A 27676-nucleotide genomic window follows, 5' to 3' on the forward strand; every position below is an offset into this window, starting at 1 on the left:
TACTTAAATTGTATACAACAGTGCCTCCAGTACTGAGAAAGCTTTCTCAAGGGATTCCTAATTAGAATTTAAATATTTGCTTTATAAATAATTAGCTACCTTCCTCTCCTGCTCTTTTCATCTCTCCAGTTCTGGATGATATGAAATCTACTCTCAGCATCCCCAGACTTCAGTCCTTAAACAACTCTGCTCCAGAGTTGTCACCTTGACTTCATAATGGGGCTATTTTAGGGTAGCTGCTTTGAGGATCTCATCTCACTTTCATATATAAAGATCAGGTTTGCTGCCATGGCTGTTAAACGGTAGACATTACATCTTTGAAACATCTCTATAATGGTTCTGTGATCACTTGCTTCCCTCGTTCATGGCTTGGCAGTGTACTGTGAGTGTTCCTTTTATTCTTTCTTTACCCAACCTGCAAATTAACCATTAAATGTGTTCTCCTGTCATGTACTTGCACTAGCTACATTGGGTCTAGGGAGTTGGTACAGAACAAAATGACTCCCATATTTGCAGGGGATACATTTCCAGAATTCACATGGATTACACAAAACTATGGATAACACAGCCCAAAAACAATTCTTTAGGCCTGTTCCTTGGGTTATTTGGGATGCTGATTCAGAAAATTGCATTGGATAGACCGCAGCAGCTCTAGTTAGATATGGTTATCGTGGATTTCTATGGGCAAGCAGACGAAGACTGGTATGTGGCATATGTTCTGTATCTCAAAAACTAGAGTCAATAGAGGAAACATTTTTGGAATCTGCAGATCAAGTATTTTTGGAATCTGCATATCAAGTATACCAAGAAACAGGTCTAAGATTTGAGGCACCAAAATGTGTGTTGGGCAGTGAATTTGCATAGATCCAAGGTCCAAGAATACCATAAGATTGCAGTCGAGGACCAAGGACATGCCTAGAGAGAGCAATTCTACCAGATGTGGATAAATGAAACCACAGATACCAGTTCCACAGATACATGTGCCTTACTGTAAATGTTATTAAAAACAGTGAAACAGTGAAGATGGAATCCAAAGTGCTAATGCCATTTGGTTTTGTTAACTGTGAAAAAGAGCGTATCCACTTGGAAACTGTTATAAGGAATTTGAAAGTTCTCTCATATCCGAAATATTTGAGAAAATATTAAATATTTGGAGAAAATATTGTCCAATTTAAGCTAGAACTCTTTAAACTACATAGAAGAACCTTTGTTGAAGTATTTAACTAATTAAATCACATCATGGTCAGATCTAGAATCAGCCTTTAATTTATTTAAGCCCACTGTTAATTCAGATATTTTAAAAAACATCTTAATCTTAGGTGAGACATATATTTATGTCTTTTATGTGAGGCACTATTTGACTTCCCATCCAAATTTATGTTCAGGGCTCAGACCTGTTAGTAATATTATAACATAATTTGTTTCAAGATGATTCTCCCAACTCACCTGAGGCTTATAGTATTTCTTCCTATTATAGCAGTCTACTTTTTCCGGTTTGGACCAAAGGAAAGATCTTGGGTTTTTAAAATCAGATATGACTTTAATTTTTTTTAAAAAAAAATTATTATCATTTATTGGAATGTGAGGTGCATTTGATTTTTTACTGTGAGCGCCTTCATATATTTCTAAATTGAGGTGGAAAGCTGGAATGGAAACATTTCCATTCATTAATAAAATTATTGCTGTTGGCCCCACCAAATCCAGTTTCTAGCCCGCAGGCACACTATTTACTTATGAAACCAATTCTAAGCTAAATTAATATTGAAGATAGAGCACAACATTTGTTCTGAGTTGAGCACAAACCTTTTGAAACATTTCCATCTGTGTAAATCCTGTTGAAAGAAATTGGTATTGTGCAAAACTATTGTTGTTAAATGTTCATAGTTTAAATTTGTTTTAAGGGGCTTCTAAAAAAACAACTTCCAGGTGTGTTTGGGTCATTTTCATTGTCTCCCTTCTACATCTGCATTTTCTGCTTTGAAATTTGTTATTATTCTGCAATAGTAGGTGGCACCTTGTAATAACATTCATGTCTGATTTAATTTTATAGCCTTCTGCATTGACTCCTCCTCCCGCAGATTAAGTAACCAGTACCTGATCAGGGACCACATGGCTGTCCATTACAATAAAATCCTTTCAGCCAAAGGTAAAAATTGACATATTTGAATTCTGTACAAGTGTTTTATTTTTGCAATAGACCTATGGTATAGTGTGGTGATTAAAGTGTCATTCTAAGATGAGGGAGACCTTTTAAATCCACGCTCATGGGGAGATTTTTTATTACATCCCAAATAGACTACTTCAATGCACTCTATGTGGGGTTGCCTTTGAAGACTGTACAGAAGCTTCAATTGGTCCAACAGGCAGCAGCCAGATTGCTCACCGGAGCAGGGTACAGGGAGCACACAACCCCCCTGTTACGCCAGCTCCACTGGCTGCCAGTCTGCTATTTATTTATTTATCTATCGTATCAGGAGCGAACCGAACAGTTGTATTGTATTTAAAAACAAACAAAAAACCCCACAAAGTTTGCAAACTTGGCATTCTATTAAATGTCCTTTGACTAGTAGCTGGCCACTTGGAGTGCCTCTAATGTTGCTATAAGAAGGTCCTCCATTGTGCATGTGGCAGGGCTCCGGTTGCATTGGAATAGATGGACTGTGGTTTGCTACCAAGCACAATTTGAAGTGCTGGCTTTATCCTATAAAGCCCTAAACAGTTCCAGCCCAGCTTATCTGTCTGAACATATCTCCTTCTCTGAACAACCTCGGAGATTAAGTTTGTCCTGGGAGGGCATGCTCTTGGTCCCACCCCCTTCGCAGGTACAACTGGTGAAGATGAGAGACAGAGCCTTCTCAGTGGAGGCCCCTCGTCTGTGGAACTCCCTCCCCAACGAAATTAGGTCAGCGCCTTCTTTCGTGACCTTCAGGAAAAAAAACTTAAGTTGTGGCTCTGGGACCAAGCTTTTGACAAATAAATGGAGCAGTGCATTTAAGTGACTGCAAATTAATGTGTTGATAAATGGAACAGCCCTGGATTACGTTTTGGATGGTGTGATTTTAATTGATGTTTTTTAATAAATTATGGTTTAATTGTTTAATTGTAATTGTGTATTGATACATATATGTTTAGCATTGAATTGCTGCCTGTTGTAAGGCTGCCTTGAGTCCCTCCGGGTTAAGAAAGACTGTATACAAATATAGCAAATAAATAAATAAATTTTAGACTAGTTACTGTATCTTGACCTGTCTAAACTGCATTTTCAGTTCCTTCCTATTTTCATTTCACCTTCTGCTTGTATGAAATGCTTATGCATAGATACAGTTTGCCTTTAAAAAAATGCTGGCATTTAAAAACTACTATGCTAGAATTAATAGGAAATTACCAACACCCCTGCCTTGGCCAGCATTCTACTGTGTATTTGTAATGATAAGTTAAATGAGAAGCCCTAGCATTACTGCAATTACTGTTTTCTCTCTAAAAAAGTGATTCTTAACCTGGGGTCCCCAAGTGTTTTTGGCCTTCAACTCCCAGAAATCCTAACAGCTGGTAAACTGGCTGGGATTTCTGCGAATTTTAGGCCAAAAACATCTGGGGACCTCCAGGTTGACAACCACTGCTCTAAAATGTCTGGCAAAATTAAAAATGCCACACTGAATACATTCAATGCCAATATTTCAATCTGAATAGTTTTTAAAATTAAACTGCAAGAGCTGAACCATAAGGAAGGCTGAGCGAAGAAAGATAGATGCTTTTGAACTGTGATGTTGGAGGAAAATTCTGAGTGTGCCTTGGACCATAACAAGATCAAACCAGTCCGTACTCCAGGAAATAAAGCCCGATTGCTCACTGGAGGAAAGGGTATTAAAGGCATAGATGAAGTACTTTGGCCACATAATGAGAAGACAGGATACATTGGAGAAGATTATGATGCTGGGGAAAATGGAAGGAAAAACTAGGAGGGGGCTAACCAAGGGCAAGACGGATGGATGTTATCCTTCAAGTGACTGACTCAACCTTAAAGGAGCTAGGGGTGGCAACAACAAGAGGAAGCTCTGGCATGGGATGGTCCATGAGGTCACGAAGAATCAGTAGTAACTGAACAAATAAACACACATTTATGGTATTGCGACCAGTGTTAAGAAAGTCATTCCCCAGAGTATTCTGTACCCCTTATAGTATCAAGTGGCCATAAATAAACCTGATGAAAAGAAACCTCTGTCTTACCTGTTCTTCCCTTTTTGAAGGCCATTCTGACATATGATGAGCCAAATGGCAGTTGCTTTCAGTTGAGCTGACAGAATAGTTCTTACCCTTCCTTTGAAGCCACTAAGTAGAATAAGCACTGATGGAGACAGTTCCGTTAGGAAGGGAACCAAATGGCAGTTGGTTCCAGATGTCATTTCTAACCATAAGGATACATACTTCTCAACTGCTCTGCAAATACATTTTCCATTTCCTTCCCTCAGCAATACAAACCAATGTTACCTTTCCCCCCTGAGCAGAGAATGAGAAGAGAACTTTAATTTCGAAATAAACAACCACAATGCAGTTTTGAGTTAGGTACCTTTATTCATCTTAATCATTTACCAGGTACAATAGTTTCTGGGACTGCATTTTCTTTCACAGTGCATTAAGAAATCTAAACCTGCTGTGCCTTATAGTTTGCTGATTCATGCTAATGGGCTTTGCAATTGCTTAGGGAACTGGGCATGTTTAGCCTGAAGAAGAGAAGGCTGAGAGGAGATATGATAGCCATGTATAAATATGTGAGAGGAAGCCACAGGGAGGAGGGAGCAAGCTTGTTTTCTGCTTCCTTGGAGACTAGGACGCGGAACAATGGCTTCAAACTACAAGAGAGGAGATTCCATCTGAACATTAGGAAGAACTTCCTGACTGTGAGAGCCGTTCAGCAGTGGAACTCTCTGCCCCGGAGTGTGGTGGAGGCTCCTTCTTTGGAAGCTTTTAAGCAGAGGCTGGATGGCCATTTGTCAGGGGTGATTTGAATGCAATATTCCTGCTTCTTGGCAGGGAGTTGGACTGGATGGCCCATGAGGTCTCTTCCAACTCTTTGATTCTATGATTCTATGAAGCTATGATTTAGTTTCACCCTGATGGGTATTACAGTGCAATATTAAGGATGTAGTATAAAGGCAAGAAGTTACCTTTTTTTTTTTTAGCTTACTGTCGCTCATTAAGAACACTCAGCATAAGCTTATTTAGCAAGTACTAGTGAAGTGTGGATGAGAAAATGAGGCAGCTGCTTCACCAATTTCTCCTTCTTATGCAGCTTGTTTGTTAGCGAAGTTCCTCAATTTTTTATACACCAAACTGCACTGTGGCTTTAAGTAAACTTTCTCTGTTTTTGAGTTTTGCTGGCTGTCGCCTTTCTCATGCCAGTAAGGGAAACTACCACCACAACTGAATATTGTATTGTATTATATGTGTGTGTGTGTATGTGTTTCTGAGTGTATACTACTGGTAGGGCTGGTTGTTGTTGTTGTTTGTTTTGTGTTTTTACTTGTAAAGTGTTGTTTATCACTATAACTATCCTTATCTCCCAGGTTGTTACACTGACTTCATCAGCATGCCTCTGTTTTGCCTCATGCAACTCCATTGTAATCTTTTTTTAAAGTAATTTTTGAAAACAAATTGAACTCTGTTGTTTTTATTTCTGTCATTTTGTATAGTTCTTTTCCCAAAAGGTAGTTAGGAATAATAAATAAATACTTCTTTATGTGCCAGATCTGTCCACTGATCATTTTGATCTGCATTTTTGAGTCTCCATTCTTAAACAGACTGCAGAAGTACCTCACCCTTTCAGATGGGGCTATTTTATAGGCTTAACTGTTATTGGAAATCAGATGCTTTTTGTAGCAAAGTTCACTACTAGAACATGCTGATTTGGTGATTCTGATTTTCCCTGTTTTTCATGCATCACTAGCCTTGTTTTCTGTAGCTGGTTTTCGTGTAGGAATATCCATATCCTGTATTCAATTAATTCCCTAGAACAGAATAAACATATTTTCTTAAGCTCTGCTATCTTGGAGCATGGTGTGTACTAGGGCTGGGCGGTTTCGTTCGTTAATTTCGTAATTCGTTAATAATTCGTTATTTTTCTTGATAACGAAGCGATAACAAACCATTCAGGAGCAACTAAAAAACGAAATGAATTTTTAAAGCTATTTCGTAATTGTTTTGTAATTGTTTCGTTATTATTTCCGTATGTCTGGTGCAAGTTTTATAGTTGTTTCCCTCCCCTCCCCTGGTTGCAAGCGGTCGGCATTTACCCCACTTCCTGTTCCCTGGCCTCTGCTTAAGGGGATCAAATTCTCCTCTCCTCCTGTCGTCACCTCACCTCGTTCCTCACTCTGGCCTGCGTGCATTGGGCAAAGAGACACAGCAGTGCAGCACTCAGAGACCTGCCTGTTGAATAGAGATCTCACCCCTCCTCTCTTTCCCCCCTCTTTCCTTCTCCAGGTTAAAACTATTATATTTATTATATTTATATTTATTATTATTATTATTAAGAATGGATGGCCATCTTTCAGTAGTGCTTTGACTGTGCCTTACATGCAGGAAGGCAGAAAGTGGTTTGTTGTTATTATTATTATTATTATTATTATTATTATTATTATTGAGAAGTGTTGTCAAACCAGAATAGAGATCTCACCCCTCCTCTCTTTCCCCCCTCTTTCCTTCTCCAGGTTAAAACTATTATATTTATTATATATTTTATTATTATTATTATTATTATTATTATTATTAAGAATGGATGGCCATCTTTCAGTAGTGCTTTGACTGTGCCTTACATGCAGGAAGGCAGAAAGTGGTTTGTTATTATTATTATTATTATTATTATTATTATTATTGAGAAGCGTGGTCAAACCAGAATAGAGATCTCACCCCTCCTCTCTTTCCCCCCTCTTTCCTTCTCCAGGTTAAAATTATTATATTTATTATATTTATTATTATTATTATAATTATTAAGAATGGATGGCCATCTTTCAGTAGTGCTTTGACTGTGCCTTACATGCAGGAAGGCAGAAAGTGGTTTGTTATTATTATTATTATTATTATTATTATTATTATTATTATTGGGAAGCGTGGTCAAACCAGAATAGAGATCTCACCCCTATTATTTTCAGTTGCGCAACCGCGTCCGCCATTTTAACGAATTGATTCGTTAATATTAACGAAATTTCGTAAATATCGAACTTTTTAAAAGGAAAATTTTGTAATTATTTTAAATAACGAAACGCAAAAACCCCCAAAAAACGAATCGATTTTAGAAACAATTTTTTCCGTTGTTACCCAGGCCTAGTGTGTACGTGTTGTGTATGTTTAAATGTAGAAACGTATAGGGCTAGCTACAGAGTGTACATTTTCTGTGATCAAATTACATTTTCCATAAATACAGAGCGTCATCATTATCATCATCATTTATTTAGACAGTGCCATCACTGCACATTATACTTTACAAGTAAAAGAACAACAAGACAGTTCCCTGCCCTCAGGCTTACAATCTAATTAAGACATAACACAAAAGGGAAAGGCAGTATGGGAAGGGATTACGTCCAACCAATTCTGCCTCCCTCTCTGAGTTTAGGCATGATGGAACGGTGCCCACCTCTTCTTCTGGCCATGGCAGTGGCAGTTGGGATGGGAGGAGGCGGGCCCTTCATCTTCTTCTGGACCTAGCATGTTGGAGCTGTGCCTAACTGTTCTTCCTTTCTTTTTCATCATGGCCAGGGCAGTAGCAGTTGGGAATAGAGGGAGGGCCCTTTATCTTCTTCTGGGTCCAGCCATGATGGAGCTGTGCCTGCCTCTTTTTCTCTCCTTCCTTGGCCAGGGAAATGACAGTTGTGATGAATGAAGGGCCTTTCATCTGCTTCTGGGCCTATCCATAATGAAACTGGTTGCCAGCCTCTTCATCTCCCTCTCCCTGACTATGGCAGTAACAGATGAGATGGATGGAGGACCTTTTATCTCCTTAGAAGGGACCCTTACTCCTGTAAGGGCCAGTTGTATATAGTTTTAAAGTATCTAGCTGAATCCGTTGAAATACATCTGCTGATTAAAAGAGTAACATATTGAATAACAATGACATAAATTTTCTTTAAAACGTTTCTTTGGTGAAAATTGCAAGGCTTCAAGAAAGTATTAATTTGCTCACTTTACTTGTATTTGTTTTCAGCTGCTGTAGACTGTTCCGTGCCGAAAAGCAGAGTAAATAGCATAAAATGTAAGTATTTTGCCTTGAATTGTTAGCAATGAATACCCTGTAATTTATTGTTCTAGATCACATGTCTCAAAACCCATGGGCTAAACCCAATCTGCTCACAAGCCTTTCAATACCAGGGCAACATAGCTACATTTATACAGCCTCACAATTACAAACAGCCCTTTAAAGACAACCATAGGCTGATGTGGTTCTCAGTGAAAATGAGTCTGACAACCCTGTTCTATTATATATAGATTATATGGAGAAAAAAGTCAAATGCACTTTCTGACATGAAGAGTATATGTTAAACACACACACACACACACACACACACATGCATTTTTCAAACTGACATTAGAATGAATGTATGCTCACATTCTCTTTTGTACTTGTTGCATTTAAGTTTGAATTAATGTTTCTTGAAGTCATTAGATACAATGTCTGGGTTTCTACCATTTTAGGTAATTACATAGTAAAAACATGTACATTTGTACAACACTTAGTTTGAGAATTCTAGTCTATCAGATAAACTTGTCAAATTAAAATAGATATTAATCTATCTGTTTTCAAGATATAGGTCAATTATTTTTCTTGTCATTTCTATGCCTTCATCATCATTTGGTGATGTGTGCATATAGCATCTTTCTGTGTTGTGTGATAGGTGAAGTAGAAAGGATACTTAGAAATACTACTTCACATATTTCAAAAACTTATCTGCCAGTTACATATATCAGCATCCTGATGACGTTGATGATTTCTTACCTGACTTCCCCTGTGGATTGCAGTGGGGAGGAACAAATTAAAATATAGTAGGAAACAGATCAAAATATAGTTACAAATTGAGCACCAATTAAAAATAAATAAGAAGTTAAAAGAGCATTAATAGCCGTTCTCATACTTGATAAAAAAGATACCCACAGAAACCACCACTGCCAACCAACTGACTGCTTGGCCTGAGAGGATGGATGGGAGGGAAGTGAGGAATCAGAAGATGTGACAAAACAGGCAAGGAGAGGCTACACTTCTCCGTCAGACAAACATGTCAGCCTCACCCGGTTCCCAACTAGCCCCTCGACTGGTAGTTTATGTATGTGATTCTAATGCACCATGAAATCTAATGCGCACTCTAATTGTGGCAACATAATTTAGTTTTAAAAGGCATGCAATATGGTAGATTCCCCATCATAAATCAGGAATTACCTGAAGGCACACACCAGTGAAACTACATTCAATTCAAGGGACTCATTTGTGGTTTGTATAAGATATCTACACAGGGCTGGGCTAAGTGATTCAGATCTGTAAGAATTTAAAAGTTAGAAAAATTAGGGCAGGGGACATGATTTGCATCTTTTTTTCTTACATTCTGTTCCATTCCTAAAGCTGAATGTATGCACTTTATACACGGGGCCTAAATATCGCCTACATGAGAAAAAGTAGGTTTATATACACAAAAAGTCAATGATAAAATAAAATTTTATCTTAAAAGTGTTCCACATTCTCTCCCCCCCCCTTTTCTTTCTTTTTATACTTCAAGAAACTATCACAGCTATTTCTTTGAAAATTTCTGTCATGACCTACTACCAGAAGTAAATCTCAATAACTTCAACTTCTGTAATTTCATTTATTGCAACTCTTAAATAGTTACGTGTGTAGGTTGCAATTACAATGTGACAATCCAGACTTCAGCCTGTTTATTCAACAACAAACTCTCTTGAGTTCAGTGGGATTTGCTTTTGAATAGGCATGCTTAGATTTGAAGCTCTCACTTTATATAATGATGATGATGATGATGATGATGATGATAGTATTTTTTTATATTCCGCCACCATCTCTCCTTGGGTGGCTTACATGGGGACCAGGCCCAACATAAACAAGGGTTATAAAGTAACACAATTAAAAGATACAATAATAAAATATAATTAAAAACAATAAAACCAAAACAATAAAAACATAATTTAAAAGACAACAGCTGACATCATAACCGGTAGCCGGGAAAAGTGGGCATGTTCAGGATTGATAGGGCGAGCAAGGACTTGTTCAAACACAAAACTGTAGGGCCAGACCAGAAGTAAAGTGCTGGGAAATCAAAACCATAAGTTAGGGTTGGGCAGTCCTGATCAGGCGCTAAACTGTTATTCAAAAGCACATAACCAATAGCCAAGAAAAATGGGCATGTTCAGATTTGGTAGGGCAGAGCAAGGGCTTGGCAGAAATTGTAGGGCTGGGCCAGAAGTAAAGTGCTAGGAAGTCAAAACCATAAGTTAGGGATTGGGCAGTCCTCTAATATTATTATATAATGTAATAAAATAACGGGGGGGGGGGGGGGGGAGGTGTTCTGTTGTAGCACTTTTTAAAATAAGTAAGTGATGTGTGTATGCAACAGGTTTTATTTTTACGGTTGTTGCTTCTTAGGAAACAAATATGACACTCCAGCTGCAACTGTCTGAACGCAGTGTGAATATGTTTTTCACAATGGCATCTTTAGCTTCAGCTGTTCTTTCCCCAGTATTTTAGCCAACAGAAAAGTGGGCATCCTGCCATACCATCAGGCTTGCTGGTGTGGATTATAGAATGACCTGACTGACTTAAAATAGCAGGCAAAATTTGTAACATCTAAGCTGCGAATCACTCTAGGCATGTTGATTGAGGAATTCTGCTGGAGGAATTCTGCCACCGTAGAAAGTGTGACAGAAATGTGACAAAAGTTCTGCCAAATGAAACAGGTGCCAGTGCTCATGTCTGGATTATAGTCACTGTGAAACCCCCATCAGCTTGGCAGTTTTTCTTTAGACTATATTAAGAGTGTTGTCTGCACATTGTGATCAACTGAGAAATAAAGTTCACACACAATGTCAAAACACAGCTTGCTGTTATTAAAACAATTTATGTACGTTCACATTCTTTCCTCCTCATTTCATTCAGTGCAATTAGTTATTTACCTTATCTGGTTTGAAACCTTTTTTGTTATTACATCATGACCAACAAACTATAGTATATCGTAGCTTAGCTAGAAATCCAGATTATAAACTAGAATTTGATCCTGTTTGATCTTGGTTCCCATAGCCTAGTGGAAAGCCTTTTATTTTTTTGATAGAGCTGGTCACACTTTTGTGTTTGTGACGAAAGATCTGAGTGAGCAGACAATTAAAACAACTTTAAAAATATATAAATCTGCAGAAGATTGGACAGATCCCCTTACAGTGCTTTCCAGTTGTATGGCTTTTTAAAAGGCTAAATGTATAAAACACATGAAATAAAGATACAGAATCAAAAATAGAAATACAAGCAGTAAAAATTGATACATCATACAGACATATTCAGATCAGAGTGTTTCTATGGCAATTTCTGACAAACACAAGTACACTTTTTCATAATTTCTTGAGGATGCCCTGTGCAGAGAGAGATTCTGTACATCACAAACTAATCACCGTCTGATAGCAGATAATAAATTTTTCTGAAATAAAGTAATAATACCTTTACATTAAGCAGAGCTTCTTCCTTTAGAGAGAAAAAGAACTGTACTCCAGAAGATATTCCTTCTCAGAGATTCCAGAAAGATGTCAGTGCTAAACCACGAGAGTTCGGTGATGACAGTCATCAATCACAGTTATTGCCATAGTTTGAAAACAAATAACTGTGAAGGTGTCCCTAAATATAGGAGAAGTGAGATTAATTATATAGGAGAGAAGCAGCCAGAGTACGAAAAGATGGAAACTTGCCTGACTCACTGATTTTCCTAGCTTAATATGGTGGTGAAAAAGAGTATTGGAACTGAAAGAAGAAATATTAACACAACCCCATCCAACTGCTGTAACTTCCTGCCTTCTTCTGGGCTCAACTTGGGTTGAATTTTTATGCTCTCAAAGTTAACAGTGACTTCAAGGAAATGTATAAAAGCAAGTCTCCAATCATTTTTACTGTTTAACTCCCAGTAGTGTAAACCTTGTGGTTGACATAATGTTGTTTTACTTTGAAATCTTCACTGTGGCTTCTACAATATTTAACTATGGCCATAGTACAGAAAAATCCTCTCGAAGCAATGGGCAGAGGAGAAAGTTGTCAAAAGCAGAAAAAATGCTGCTAAATGTAGATGTTGTACAAGACAGGTGATTTTTCAAACCAGCCTTCCTGCAATATTGTGGCTGTGAAGATACTCTTGAGAGGCAGACATTAAGCAGCTAGGAACTGGCAGCAGTTTCCACTATGGCATTAATGATGCCAATAACAATTTGTCTCTCCTTTCCACTCTGCTGCTATAAAAAGTACAGGCTCTAATATAATGGGCCACTACATTAGTATAGTTTATGAATAAGTAGCTGTGTTGTGTTTTTTGAATAACACTAATTTCTCTTTAACCCTCTTCAAATGGTCCCAAACGCAAATCAAATCTAGGATATTCTTTCAGATACAACCTGTCCCATTATTTTGAGATATTGTCTTATAATGGTACAGAGATATTCTTCAGGTTTATTATAGGTCAAATTAAAGTATATTGTGGGTGAAAGATGAATGTCCATAGCTTTAGTTTGAAGTGAATTGTTTGCTTGTGTAAGGTTTGTGACTAAAAAGTTAATGAATCCTCAGATAGTATGGCTACATCTTATGCCTTGCTAGTCAGGGTAGCAAATAATGGGTTAGATGGACTATTATTTATTTATTTCCAATATTTCTATTCCGCCCTTCTCAACCCCCAAGGGTGGACTCAGGGCGGCTTACAAACGGGCCACAATTCAAAGTCTCAATATAATACAAATATAAACACAAATAGCAACAATTTAAAACAGTAAATAAAACATTAAGTTAAAAACACATTAAAACATTATCATCAACCATATAGCCAATTTCAGTCGGGTTCAGCATATTCAAATGTGCATATTTTGTGGTGTGTGTGATCATATCATTTTTACATTATTATGGTGAATGCTGATCTACAAGAGTTATAAATTCCTCTGAAATATAGCCTGCAATTTAATTTTTAAAAGGTTTATTCTGTCACTCCTAGTGATGAGTGGCTTCATTGACATATGTAACATTGAGCCAGAATGAATGAGTCATCTCCACACAATGTTTGAGAATTTGTCCTGGTTTTACAGGAAAATCTGCTCATTTTTCAGAACCAATTGATAGTAGCCTTTCACCTTAACTTGACATTGCTGCTAACAATTCAGTGCTGGGGGGGGGGGGGGGGGGGAAACCATGTCTGACCTTTTAGTTGCATTTGATTGGTTAACTTGTTTCAAAACAATTGTCACTTTGCACGTTTAATTTGTTAAGATTGCTTGCCCTTAATAAAACCCTGAAGAAAGGATAAATTGCTAAATTAAACTTCATCATTTCCTACTGTCATGCTCTACTCCACAAAATGACTTGGAATTTTTTCAGTCAGTCTAACACAAAATAGCTTATAACATAAATAATAATCATAAGAACATAATAAGAACCCTACTATTTAGAAGTTTGGTTAATTTTCCTTCCCCTTTCTCAAGTTTCAGATCAGCAACGGAGAGAGAAACTCAAGAAAGAAGTAGAAAAGTGTGAGAAGGAAATGATTTCATCTAGAAATGGATCCCGAGCTAGTTCCAGGGAGAGCAGAAGACCTATATCAGCTTTCTATAGAAAGGTGAGTGTAATTATTATTATTTAAATTTGGTTTTATCACTGTCAGTCAATGGTTGGAACCAAAAGTTGGTCAGTGCCAATAGATCAGTGCCCTAACAGATCTATTAATTTTCGCTCCTGTTCATTTTTAGTTTGTTGATTTGTGACTTTAAAATGTTGGTTTGTGACTAAAAAAGTGTCAGCTATATTTTTCAGTGAACCATGTTGTAGTGATGTGATCTGTTTGTTAGTAGGTTAGCTGTTTGTTTAAAGTGAAATTTCCTGAAATACTGGAGAAACGTTGGAATTCATGGGATTCAGAAAATACCCTACAAAATGAGAAGCATTTCTTTTGCTCTGCTGCATTTCATCCATTTTTAAAATGTTGATTCTACTTTAAACAAGACATGAATGGTTTTCAGCATTCATTGTTTGTTTTTTGTAATGCCTTATTCCACCACATATTTTCTAACTTGGTTGTTTTGGTAGAATATGCTTGAATTTGCTTACACAAACATTTCTTTGGATATGGAGCACTTGAACTGCAGAATTATTATTATTATTATTAATAATAATAATAATAATAATAATAATGACAACAACTTGTATTTATTACCTACCTCTTTTCATAGTTCAAGGAAGAATACATAGTTAAAATATATAGATAAAACACAAGATAAAATAAAATGCATATATTAAAAAAGTAGAACAAATATTAAAACACCAATGCTAATAAAATGTAAATTTGAATCCTTGTTTATACAGTATGCATCTCGCTTACCCAACCTTTGCTTATCCGACATTCCATCTTATCCAATGCTCTTATCCAATACCCCCTTTTCCTCCAGCATTTCCCCTTCAATTAAAGGAGCGCTCCCCAACTCTCTCTCCATTCCTAATAAGTGACAAAGTCAAGACAAGGAGGATGGAGGAAAGGGGGGAAAGAGGAGGACCAGAAGTGAAAGCGTCCTCCCTCCTTCCCTCTGTGATTTCCACATTCCTCTTCCGCATCTGGGCACTTCCTGCTGGGCCACTCTAGACCCAAGACATTGCCTTGCCTTAACCCTTTGAGTCCCTGCTGTTAGTATTCTAGGTGTCTAGCACTGCGTTGGACAGGTAACAGTAGGAGACTCCATATTATCTGACGTTTTTGTTTATCCGATAGTTTATCCGAGACTCCATATTATCTGACATTTTTGTTTATCCGATCTGCCAGCCCATTTATGTCAGATAAGTGAAACTCTACTATAATTATTTTTATTTTACACCATATCTTTCTTCTCATATACTACCTACAACTTTTTATCTTTGAAATCAAAAAACTGTAAATGAATATTCTGAGTCATTCTTATCCTAATACAGCTGAAGTGTGCCTTCCCTGAAATTGCAAAATTTGACATTGGCCACATGGGTGGATCAGGTAGTGACACCATTACTTTCTAATGGTTTGATATATACAAACTGTATTACATTCACAAAATTGTTTAAAATATTGTGAATACATTAACTTCAGGTTATATATGAAACATAAATACATTTTATATTTAGACTTTGGCATTCCCATGTCCAAGGTTTCTTAAGTGCGTATATGCAGTTATAGGTATTCCAACATCCTCCAAAATTTAAACACTTCTGGTCCCGTTCTCCCCCCCCCCCCCCCCCCGCTCCCCCCACCCATTGTGCACATGTTTCCTGCACATACACATTTTATATGGTTGTGGGTTTGGGGTTTTGTTTTTTGTTTTTCAGTTGGCTTTTTGAAAATGCATGAATGCATTCTAGCTAGTGTATTGATTTAGGAAGTGCTAAATTGAAGTGACTGGACTGACCTTGAAGGAGCTGGGGGTGGTGACGGCCGACAGGGAGCTCTGGCATGGGCTGGTCCATGAGGTCACGAAGTGTCGGAGACGACTGAACGAATGAACAACAACAAATTGATTACATTCTTAACATGATGTCTAATCATAGTTCTTCTGTAGTTCTATTTGTCAAGAATTTAGCTTCATTTTATTTATTTGCATCATAGAACGTTCTTCTGTCAGAATGTAACCTCATTTCCCCCAATTGCACTGTGGGGATTTATCGTTCCAGTCAGAAAGCTATGGTACTCATCAGCTCTACCATGGTGTCTCCTGCCCAAAAATGTCTTTACCTTCAGTATAGAAGCAATGTTTCAAAGATTTCAGCAGCTAACAGACAAAAGAGTGTACCTCAAATCTGGACATGAACCTCCAAGGAGGGGTGCTTATCTATCTGAATAATGTCTTGCTATATGTTTATGGCAACTCTGCTTTACATACATATTGGATACAAATGTTGTGTATATGGTGATAGCTGCTAGTGAAGGGCCATGGCACATGAACACATGTTTCACACCAAGAAACCTCTATGAGCAACCACTGGCATATCTGAAAAAAAGGAAAAGAGAGTAGGCAGACTTTGGTGACTACATCAGTTTCAGTGATAAACTTAGAATCAGTGGGACTTCAGTACTTAACTTTGGCTGCATTGTAGCCTTATTTCTCCAGCAAAACCATTATTAAAAAAATACAAACTTAATTGAGAATTTGTTGTCTAAAGTTTTTTTTCTTGCCAGGCAATTTATAGTTGAATGTGCAAATTTTCTTTCACATACAATGTGGCCATCATTGCTAATCTTGTTGATTAAAAGTAGAAAGAATTAAGCCAGGCAAAAGAAGCAGCTTTTGTTACTCAAATAGTTGAAAGAATAATATCATTTTCATAGCAATCAGAGAAAGATAGAAAATAATGAGATTCCTTTTCTCTTTAAAATATGCACAAGAGTGTAGTTGCATCCAGCTGCTGCCTAATGCTGGTCATTAGCTGGTTAATTCTTGCGCGACTATTGAATAGCTGACAATATGAGTGATAACATTATTAAATTTCCGGAGAACCTTCGTGCTTTAGAATGTTATTCATGACTGGTGGTGGTTAGAGCTACAATATGCATAATTGGTTTTTTCCTGGTGGTTTTTCTGAGAGGATGAGGATAAGGAAAATGTTTGGCTGGTTGATTTCGATGAACATAAAATGGAGGGATGTTAAACTAAAGATGGGAGGTTTCATCTTTTAGTTACTGTTACCTTTTTCATCAAGGTTGGTCTCATATCTTCGTAAGCTCTTAAATAAAAATCATGTGCAACAGTTGCAGACAATCTTCTGCAACAGTCCTGTGGAACAGTTGCAGAAAAACAGGGGAACTCCAGACAGGAAAGAATCAGGAACAGCTCATCACCTCTCAACAAAGGATTCCCTCCCAGGCAGTAAGAAGCCACACCTTGAAACTGTTAGGCCATTAAATGCTAATCAAGATGGTAAATTGAAACATTCGCACCTACCTCCAACAGACAAGAGTTCTTTCTCCCACCCTGGACATTCCACAGATATATAAACCCCATTTTCCTACTTTCTAACAGATCTCACAACCTTTCAAGATGCCTGCCACAGATGCAGGCAAAACATCAGGAGAGAATGCTTCTGGAATATGGCCATACAGCCTGAAAAACGTACAACAACCAGTGATTCTGGCCATGAAAACTTTTGACAATATAGTTGTAGACAAGCTTTTGATTTGATGCTAATTTGGGATTTAGAAATGAATTTGCTATCTACCCATTTGAAATGGAACAAAATAATAACGTTTTTAAAAAAAACCTCCTAATGGTAAATAGGTCACTCTGGTCAAGGTACTGTATGACACAGTGTAGCATAATAGTTCCAGATTTGGAACTATTCTACACCTGTTATTTCAACATCCCCTGGGCTTGCCACTATCACCCTCCTAAAAACTATTCAGTAGCAAGTGGTGAATTGAGAAGGGACATCAAAGAAGCATCTAGCAATGACCCCAGAAGCAGATGCAGAGTGATCACATCAGCTGTTAAGATCTATTAGGATCCTCTGGAGGTCTCAGCAGATGGTGTGAATCATTCCAGTTCTGAGCACACAACTCTAGAAGGAATCTTGAATCATATCCATCTGAAATCTGAATCAATTTGAAGCGTATCCGGAGAGGAGTGACCAAAATGGTAAAATGTCTAGAACCCAAACCCTATGAGAAGGGACTTAGGAAGCTGAATATGTTTAGCTTGGAGAATAGCCGGTTAAGAGGGGACATGATACTCAATATGAAATATCTATAAAGATTTTAATTCTGGTGATTTTCATCTGGCGAGCGGGTTCTTAATGTATATTTAGAATAATTTTAATTTTGTGGATGTATTTATTTTGTGTTTTATATTATATTTGGCATCGACTTGTTGCCTGATTGGAAGCCATTCCGAGTCCCTCCACAGGGTATAAATGTTTTAAATAAATAAATATTGAGGAAGCAGCAAGCTTGTTTTCTGCTGCTCTAGAGTCTGGGACATGGAACAATGGAGTCAAATCACGGGACAGGGGACGGGGAAGATTCATCCAAACATTAGGGAAAAAAGTCTTGAAATTAAGAGCTGTTAAATAGTAGAATAAGCTGTCTGAAAGTAGTCTTCGGAGATTTTCAAACAGAGGCTGGATGACTATCAGGAGTGCTTTGATTGTGCATTTTTGCATAGCAGGGGGTTGGGTAGACTGTGCTTGTGGTCTCTAGGATTCTATGATTCTGTGTCTGTCTACAAGGATGTAGCCACATGCTTCTTTAACCCTCTCCACCTCCCAGCCGCTATTAGGGAGAAGAAGTATTAGGCTTTGATTGTTATAGAGAATGGAAAATAGTATCTCCTCAAAAAAGACGCCAAAATTAATCATTATTATATAAACACTACGTGGTATTACAAGCAGATAGTTATGAATGAATGGAAACACGTCGGCTTTTAGACTGTATGTTCATCTTTTGCTCACAAGCATTTTTCCTGGATAACTCAATGTCTCTTTAATCAATGTCTCTTTAAATTAGCTCATTCTCAGCACTTACTTGTTCATCTGAATTTCCATTATTTTCTTTTGTTCTTTTTTCCCTGAAAGTGATATTCATTAGCATTTTTATATATGATGATGATGAGCATGGCATCTCATGATTGCCTCATTTTCCATTCTTCCATGAGTGTGCATTTATAAGTATTCACATTAGGATTTAATACTGCAGTAGCTTCTAAAATCCTGCGTCATACATAGTGCAAACATATGGTTAGGCTCCCAGTATTATCTGTTCAGTAACTCTGAATCTATGTAAATCTGCAGATGCTTTTTGATGTTGTCTCATTTGTGACTAAGTAAATGGGAGTTATTATTTACATTGTAAGACATACAGTGCACTCTCATTGATCTAGCATGATATAATTAAGTAGAGTAGGATACTTGTGTTAGAAGCTAAATATATTAAACAATACCAGTATCAAATTTTCCTCCTTGTATATATCAAACTAGTCAAGCAGTAAACTAATCAATATGCTCCTGTTGTGAGATCTCTTAATTTGTTCCAGGTAAGAATTTACCATTTTCACAATTACACTGGAATCTCAACTTACAAGCGTCCCAACATAAGAGTGTTTTAAGAGCTGTCTCTTGACATAAAAGCAGTGTTAAGAGCTAGCACCAGAGGGATCCCTAGCACCAGAGTACAGGGAGCAGCCTCCGTGCCTTATGCTCTTGTCTGCTTTAGATTGTTGTTTACATGATTTTAATATGCTGTATATTAAGGAGATTGCTGCCTGCTTTCCTCTTATCCACTTTGGGAGATTGCTGTCCACTTTGCTCTTGTTAGCCTGGTATGTTTGGCTTCATGAAGAGAGAGAGGGAGAGAGCAAGAGAGGGAGGGAGACTGGAATGAGTACAATATGAAGAAAATGATGCTTCTTTGTACTTTGTGATTTCCTTGCTACAATTTTGATCACCATTTTAAAGCTGATCTTTCTTTTTATTGTTCCCTTTGAATATACATTTATGCAGTATTTGTTATTTATAAAGTACATTTTCTTATTTTAAAATTATGTAGCAAAAAAGGCGGGAGCCGAAATGGATTAATTGCATTTCAATGCATTTCAATGGGAAAATTCACTTTGAGATAAGAGCAGTTTGAGTTAAGAGCTCAGTCACGGAACGAATTAAACTCTTACCTCAATGTATCACTGTACATTCTTATATTCTCAGACAACACATTTAAACTCAAGGCCTCATTAAAATTAATTTTATTATCAAATGAAATTGTAATAATAAACGTTAAAGTTCTATGTTTCAATAATGAATCTGGTGACAGATCTCAGAGACTGTTCTGATTTTGAAAATCAAGCTTTTCCTAATGTTCAACTAGAATTTTAATCTATTGCTTTGGATCCTTCCTCTGGAGCAGCAGAAAACTAGCTTGTTCTATCTGTGGTTTGAAAGTTGTTTTGTTTCTACTGCTCATAGTTATGATTAACCACAGTTTTCCAAGATTATTATTGTTGTTGTTGTTAATATTATTTTATGACATCTAGCCTTTCACCTGATAAGGGGATTCAAGGTCGCTTACAACATATTGAAACAGTCGCTTACAACATATTGAAACAGTCTAAATTAAAAACAATGGAAAAGTCAAAATAAAAGTATTACTATGGGAAAAACAAATTATAAGTTAAAATATTAGACATTTAAAATATTAAAATGAATCAAAAGCTATATGCAAATCTTATATACCAGATAACATTAAAAGTTCAACTCTCATCAGTTTTAAAAACCTGGCAGCACAAAAATGTTTTGACCCACTATTGAAAGGAGAACAGTGAAGGGGCTCTCCTGGTCTCTCTAGGGAGGGATTACCAATGTCTGTGAGTAGCCACTGAAAAGGCTCTCTCTCCATCTCTGTTCCACCAAGACAGTTTGGTGGGACAGAGAGAAGAGGCTCTCCAGACAAACATAGAGTACTAATAGAATAAAAACAGGGAGATACTGAGGATACACACTTTCCACTATATTGAGCTATATCCCTTCAAATGGCCTGAGTCCGTGCCATATTGGCCTCTGTAGGCCAAAATAGAACTTCGAATAGTACCAATCAGAGAAGATTCTAACTGCAGTGATTTTTTCTGTGTACTGTACATTGCTGTATGCTGAAATCAGTCTTTGTACTCTTTTATTCTATATGCATTCCAAAAGCTCCCTAACTGACTTGAAAAACGTCATTATGCCCTTGACACATTGAAATTCGTCAAGTTGAGCAAGTGTTATAAAGTTCTCCTGTTCAATAAAACATACCCTATTTGTGCAGACTGCAGTATTTTTCAAGACTAGAGCTGGGCGTCTGGGATGTGAATCAAAGCTAGGAAGCTCTGTGGTTTGTTTTGTGCTGTCAGGGTTATTCAATAGCACCTCCACCAGTCATTGGGATCTGTGTGAAAGATACGCATGCTTTGTTGAAGGTTAGCTCTTCCATCAGTATCTTTCCTCTGGTTTCATACCTTGGTATAGATTCGAAGCCATAGAAAGAATCCCCAAGGAACAGGACATGTCGCCTTGTTGCCATTTACAGTTTTCTGAAAATACTAAATGACTTTCTCCATTTCAAAGTCAATCAAAGACTTCAAGAATGCTGACTTCTTACTTCTATCTGAAACCCAACTTTCTTAATGCCTTTTCCATTGTGGAGTCCCCTGTTCTGTAGATGGCTATATCAAAGTCAACCATGTCAAGATCAAAAGGCTGTATCTACACTGCAGCATTATGGCTCAATGCTCAATTTAGTAGAATCCTGGCATTTCTAGTTTTGTGAAATATCTACTCTTCTTTAGTGCCACATCAATCTATGACAGTTCTACAAGGTGGATAGTCTGAAAGAGTACATTTTAATCCATTATCTTGGGAAGAACATTCAATTTGTGATTCTGCTACCACCAAGCTGTTATATTGTTGTTTTGCTTTTTTAAAATATTGTTAATATTTTCTGTATTTTCTAATGCCTTTCTCTGTATTTTATTGTGACTTCAAGTTGTTTCTGACATACAATGACTATAGATTGAGGAATGTTCTTTACTCTGAGCCTGATAAAGTATGACTTGCCCAAAGTCACTTAGTGAGTTTCCATGGATGAGTAGGGATTTGAACCTTGCCTCATAGAGTTGTAGTCATCGCTTGCCTAAAAAGAACTAAATATAAACACAACACAAAGGGTGCATTAGCTTTTACATTGAATGATAGTTGAGTGATTTGATTTTGTTATGAAATCTTTTCCCCCCATCAAATAAATACTAGATAGGAATATTATTGGTGATGGGTAGGGTTGCAACTGCAAGGAGAACACTGGAACCTGTAGTTATTCCGAGATGTAAGTCAGGATGTGTGAAGAACACACAGTCTATTCTTTGAGTGTGAAGAAATAGGATTGTTATCTCAGAACATCCCTGACATGATAACCTTTGAATTTCAGTTGTGTAATTTATGCCCTAAGTATAACCAGAAGGCAATGGGAACAAGAACAGTATATTTGTTGTTCTTCTTATCAGCTTACAACAGCTGGCTAAATGCTTCTCTAAAACTGTGCAACTTTCTATACTATCTTTTTTATTTAGCTCTGTGCATTGAAAACATTTTGGTTCATTCTGTTTCATAAAGTGGTTATGAATTTTCTCTTTTAATTCTATTATATTTTATTGTGGACCTAATTTCTAGTGTTTCCAGTAATCCCGGGGTACTCTTTTCTTGTTAAAGAACTCTACAAACACTTTTCCATGAATAAAATATTAATTTTTCAATTGAAATATGGGACCAGAAGTGTTTTGGATTTTAGAATACTTGTTTTTGTACAAACATACCTAATAGGATAGCTTGGAGATGGGCTCCAAATCTGAACACCAAATTCTTTTATTTTTCATCTATACCTTATACACATAACCTAAAGGTAATTTTATACACGATATTTTTAATAATTTTGTGTACCAAACTAAAAGGTTATGTACACTGAGCTATCAGAAAGCAAATGTGTCACTATCTCAGCTATGTGGACAATTTTGGAATTTGGAATATTTTGGATTTCAGAATTCTAGATTGTTTGTTTATTTATTTAACCATCTATTTTATGGCTAGGTTTCAGTTGTTTTGTAATTGAAACCTAGACATCTCCAGATTTCCAGTTTGACATAAAGCTATTTTAATTGAAAAGGTCAGAAATATACTAATAAAAATCTTTTATAGTTGAATGGGATTGGGGAAGACATTGAACTATTTGTTTTTTTATATCATTAGAGCAGGAGAGTGAAAAATTATAGTCATACCTGTTTTCAAAGTAATGAACTGCAGCTGTACTTCTGTTTTGCATTCTAACAACGACTGTCATTACAGCATTTGCTAACAAGTGGCCCTGTCACTGTTGCCATAAATTAGAGGTTCGATACCTTATTGTGCTGGAGCTACGAAATGAACTCATCTCACATAGAACACCCCCAAATAATGGTTCATTTCCACCTCAGTAACTGTACTAATGCTCTTCTCTCAACAATAGCATTTAAATTTCAGGCACTTCTATGCAGCTTCTTCAGTAAATAAGGGAGAAATCATGGCAGATAAAATTTAATTTGAGGAAAAATATGCACAAATGTTTTGATTTGTTTATTTTATTACTTTAAAAATTATTTAATTTTTGAGTATTTCAGAGTCCTAGATAAGGGATGCTAAGTTTATACAATAAAACAAGGAGGAAGGATAAAATGTGAAAAGAGGAGGATAAAATGGCACTCAGCTAAAAAAAAGTTAGAGGAAGAAAATCTATACTTCAGGAAAGCCATCTCTTATAATGGATCAAAGGCCTGTGGAACATGGAAGTCTCTAACTTATGGCAAAAATATAACAGTGAGGAGCTACTCTGACTCCTTTAAGTAAGAGATCCTGAGATTGTTGACCATACCCATATTATGAGCAAAGGCTTAATTGAAATGCTTAAGTGTCAGACAAATAATTGACTGAAATTTTGTATTGGCTAGACAAATAATATCTAATCCTATGTGCTACATGGCAACCACATTTTTCTACATGCTTTTTTTGCTTAATACCCTATATATTAAAATATAAGTCTAGAAATTTTAGTCAAAAAATCAACCCCAAAACACTGAATTAACTTATCCATGGGCCAGTGTGAATATTGTACTTTAAATCATACACACACACATACTATCCCCTTCAATGAGTAGATTGGCAAAAGACAAGAGTTTAGTCTATCCAGGAAGAATGTAAAAGAAATGGCAACCTCCTCCACTTTCAATACCCCATGGCACCACTTCTGGCCTTTTTGAATTCTTGGGTGTGGAAATGGCAGAGTGGCACAGCTACACCGGAATTGTGGCGCAGCTGGCTGAGTGTCAGCTGCATTAAGATCACTCTGACCAAAAGGTCATGAGTTCGAAGCCAGCCCGGGCTGGAGTGGGTGTCCAGCCATTGTGTAGCCCGTTGTCGACCTTTGCAACCCGAAAGACAGTTGCATCTGTCAAGTAGGAAAATAAGGTACCACCTTGTGTGGGAGGCTAAATTTAACTAATTTATGAGGCCATAAAGAAAAAAAGACTCCGGGGAATGTGGAATGTGGAAGAACTTCATCGGTGTCGTTGATGGACGATGAAAAGCAGCAGCTCCCCTGGCGGCCAGAAAAAAAGTTAAATAGCCTCGGTGTATTTGTCTGTTAAATGTTGTTTGTCAAACTGGCATTGAATGTTTGCCATATATGTGTTACTGTAATCCGCCCTGAGTCCCCTGCGGGGTGAGAAGGGCGGAATATAAGAACTGTAAATAAATAAATAAATAAATACCCTCATAAGAGGACATTGGTGTATCCCCTCTCCTAGGAATGACCTTCAGCTTATCCATGGGTCATATAAAAATTATAATTTCAGCCCATAACCTGCCCTTGATTTATACATGAGTTTGGGTTGTATACGAGTACATATGGTACTTTTTTAAACAAGGTATTTTATTGAAATGAATCAATAAAAATATTATGGAAATCAATTATAGAATGAATTTTTTAAAAAATATATTATGGAAATTTGTCATTTGTGTCTCCAGGACTCCTTGGAAGCAGAAGGAAATAGGGCATTGCCATCATATGCACCAAGTGAAGAGAAATGTATTGTGCGCTGCCTGTCATTTCCAGAAAAGTATCGCATAGTTCCTCCAAGTACTGGAAGATCTGCCAGAAAACCTGCTCAGAAAGCCTCCAATGTTTCAGTCTTAAGTTCAAGCACCAGTGCATCGAGTCTGCAAAGGCTACACTCCAAAATGTCTTGGAGTTCTTCTTCAGATAGTATCACAAACAAACACTCCCAGAAAGTGCATAATGCTGAGTCCAAAATAAGCAGTAAAGATCTGATTGATGTGCATGCTGAATGTTTTACTAATGGCCAGCAACCATTCACGCCCCGCACTTTAAAATCAGATGCGAAATCCTTCCTCTCGCAGTACAGATACTACATGCCAGCACGACCAAAATTACAGGATGTTTTGAATCAACTAGTGGAAGCAGAAACACAGACCGACGTAAGCAGGTACAGAATCTTCTTCAGCTGGTTGTGTTCAGTCTAACCCAGTGGTTCTTAACCTGTGAGCCGTGGACAACCAGGAGGCAATGACAATGAAAATCTGGTCTGTGAGCCTCCTTCCCTTTTATTTATTTTATTTCTGCCACTCCTTCCCTGTTGCTGACAATGGCGTATGTTCTGTATGAGAAACTAGACCTGATATGGTCTGTCCAATGCAATTTTCTGAATCAGCACCCCAAACAAAATCAAATCTAAAGTTGACCAAAAACTGTTGGAGAGTGATCCCTAGTCAAAGGGAACCCTCATCAAAAAAAAAAAAAAAAAAGGTTGGGAACCACTGGTCTAAACAATGCATTGTCTTAATTTGTTTTCACATGCAAACAGGACAGTTTAAAAGTTTTCTCCCCTCTGGGCAAAGCTGCTACAAAGTTGCATGTTATTCTATGTTTTTCAAATTATTTTTGGTCATTTGTAAAAATGTCACCTGTACCCAAAAAGGAACCTTGTATTTTGTGCAGAATACAAAAGTTCTTCTCCAAAACATTGTGTTGTGTGCAAATGTAATGGTCAAGATAGTATATCAAAAGAGTGCAGCATGTAATAGTCTGCCCACACTTGGAGGAGGGTTCAGGGCACATGACCAGAATCCCACTTGCTCTTCTGCATCTGAAAGCAAACAGCAACTCTCTCCTTCTCAGACTTTTACAAAGTATACTGGAGATCTGGAGGGGAGATAGCTGCTCTTTCCTTCTTAATGCTGCCAAGGCAACTGCATGCCTCCCAGTAACCATCCTCTTTCCCTCTGCCACTACAATAGTGATGGGAACATGCACTAGCCCTTTACTGCAAATCTGGAGGCTAGAAGAGCTACTTGACATTTTGCAACCAATGTAAAAAGATGTATATTTATGTCAAACACAGGATTCAGCTTTTTTGTTTATAAAACAAACAGTGAAAACCAAGGACTGCTGCTTTTACTCTGCCTCATACTAAAATCTTATATAGTGACCAGTTTAAATGGTTGCCTTAATATTTTGAGACAGCCTTTCTTGTCAAGGTTGAGGAAATTTGTGAATATTCTTTACATCCCAAATTCAGTCATATCATAAGCTTTCTTATGGTGCTCACTGTATGTGACTATGGCATGGGGCAGGAAGAGCACTGCCCCCATAGTAAAATGTTTCCACCCATAGGACCATGTGCTCACCTATTATCATGTTCAGTGGATTTCAAAGGTTCCTCCAGGTAAAAAGTTTGAGGCTATATCAAAGGATGAGCAAATGAAAGCACCTATAAAGTTGTGGGTGACATTAATGGTCGTGTGATGTCATTGCCCACATAGAGGAAGGGCCTGAATTGACACCTGGAATTTATGACCAGCTATTTTCTTGTCTTCTTATCCATATTAAATCTAATGTAGATTAATAGTAATTTGAGATAGTTGGTCTCTCTGTAGATAGCTAAAGGTCTATCAGCTAGCATCCTTGAGCAGTTAGTAGTATTCCTCAGAATTGTATGTGGTTCAGTTGTCTAGGCTCAAAGCTATACGTGACCTTTAATGTGGTTCTCTCATTTCCCCCCTTTTTTAAAAAAATCCTGTAACTGATTAATCCCAGGTGTTCATTTTGCCTTGTTGATTGTTTCCACTTGATTTGATGGCTCTTAGGTTGAAAAACAAACATTTATTTTGATGCTCAGAGCTTAGTATCTCTTTCATGTAGATCAGAGCAGATGGGCTTCAAATTTTTGTCGGGGCTGTTCCAGCCTAAGACTGATGCAGCTGATGTTGAAATTGTGATAGAACTTCTCAAATGATTCTCCTCCATGAGTCCAACAGATAAAGATATGATCAATATACATCAGGTAGAGGAGAAGTTTGAATGCAGAAATGTTCTTTGGAATTTGTTGCCGTTGTTATTGTTGTTAGGTCTAGATTTAGATCTGTCTGTTGGAACTGAAGAATTTCTATACATAGTGAGAACTATAATCCTTGAAGATTTCCTGCCAGAGGAAGGTAGCAGGATGGCAATTTTCCTCAATTTCTATTCCTGCTTTCAGTCCTCAGCATCATCTGAAATCTGATATTGTTGGCTCCTGCCATTGTGAAGGGTTGTTGAACAATTTCAGAACCATTACTACCAATTGGTTAGAAAATAATAACATAGAATTGAAATTGCATGGTAATTTGGGTTGTGGATCTATTAAATTTAACATCTACCACTCTAAAAAGGGTTACATCCAGCTATGAATACATCTCTTAAGTCTATGGGTGCCATAGCTGTGTCATAGTAGCTGTTACTATTCCCTGGCTACCAGTCTTTTGTTGCAGTTACTTAGGTATAAACAGATTAACGTTCATTTGGATGTCTCACCCACCAGTGAGTTTTTTCTTCATTGC

At 37.3% G+C, this 27676-nt stretch overlaps 1 protein-coding gene across 2 annotated transcripts in view; it reads left to right on the forward strand.

The window, feature by feature from the left end:
• Positions 1-27676, forward strand: part of SPATA7 (spermatogenesis associated 7) — a 51470-nt gene that overhangs the window by 14004 nt on the left and 9790 nt on the right. For both annotated transcript variants that reach the window (XM_060757097.2, XM_060757106.2), the window contains 4 exons: positions 2051-2146; positions 8198-8245; positions 13711-13844; positions 24806-25284. In XM_060757097.2, the coding sequence (XP_060613080.2) occupies positions 2051-2146; positions 8198-8245; positions 13711-13844; positions 24806-25284 (757 nt within the window). The remainder of the gene's footprint in view (positions 1-2050; positions 2147-8197; positions 8246-13710; positions 13845-24805; positions 25285-27676) is intronic.

This window comes from Anolis sagrei, chromosome 1, assembly GCF_037176765.1.
Source record: "Anolis sagrei isolate rAnoSag1 chromosome 1, rAnoSag1.mat, whole genome shotgun sequence".
NCBI classification, from domain to species: Eukaryota; Metazoa; Chordata; class Lepidosauria; order Squamata; family Dactyloidae; genus Anolis; species Anolis sagrei.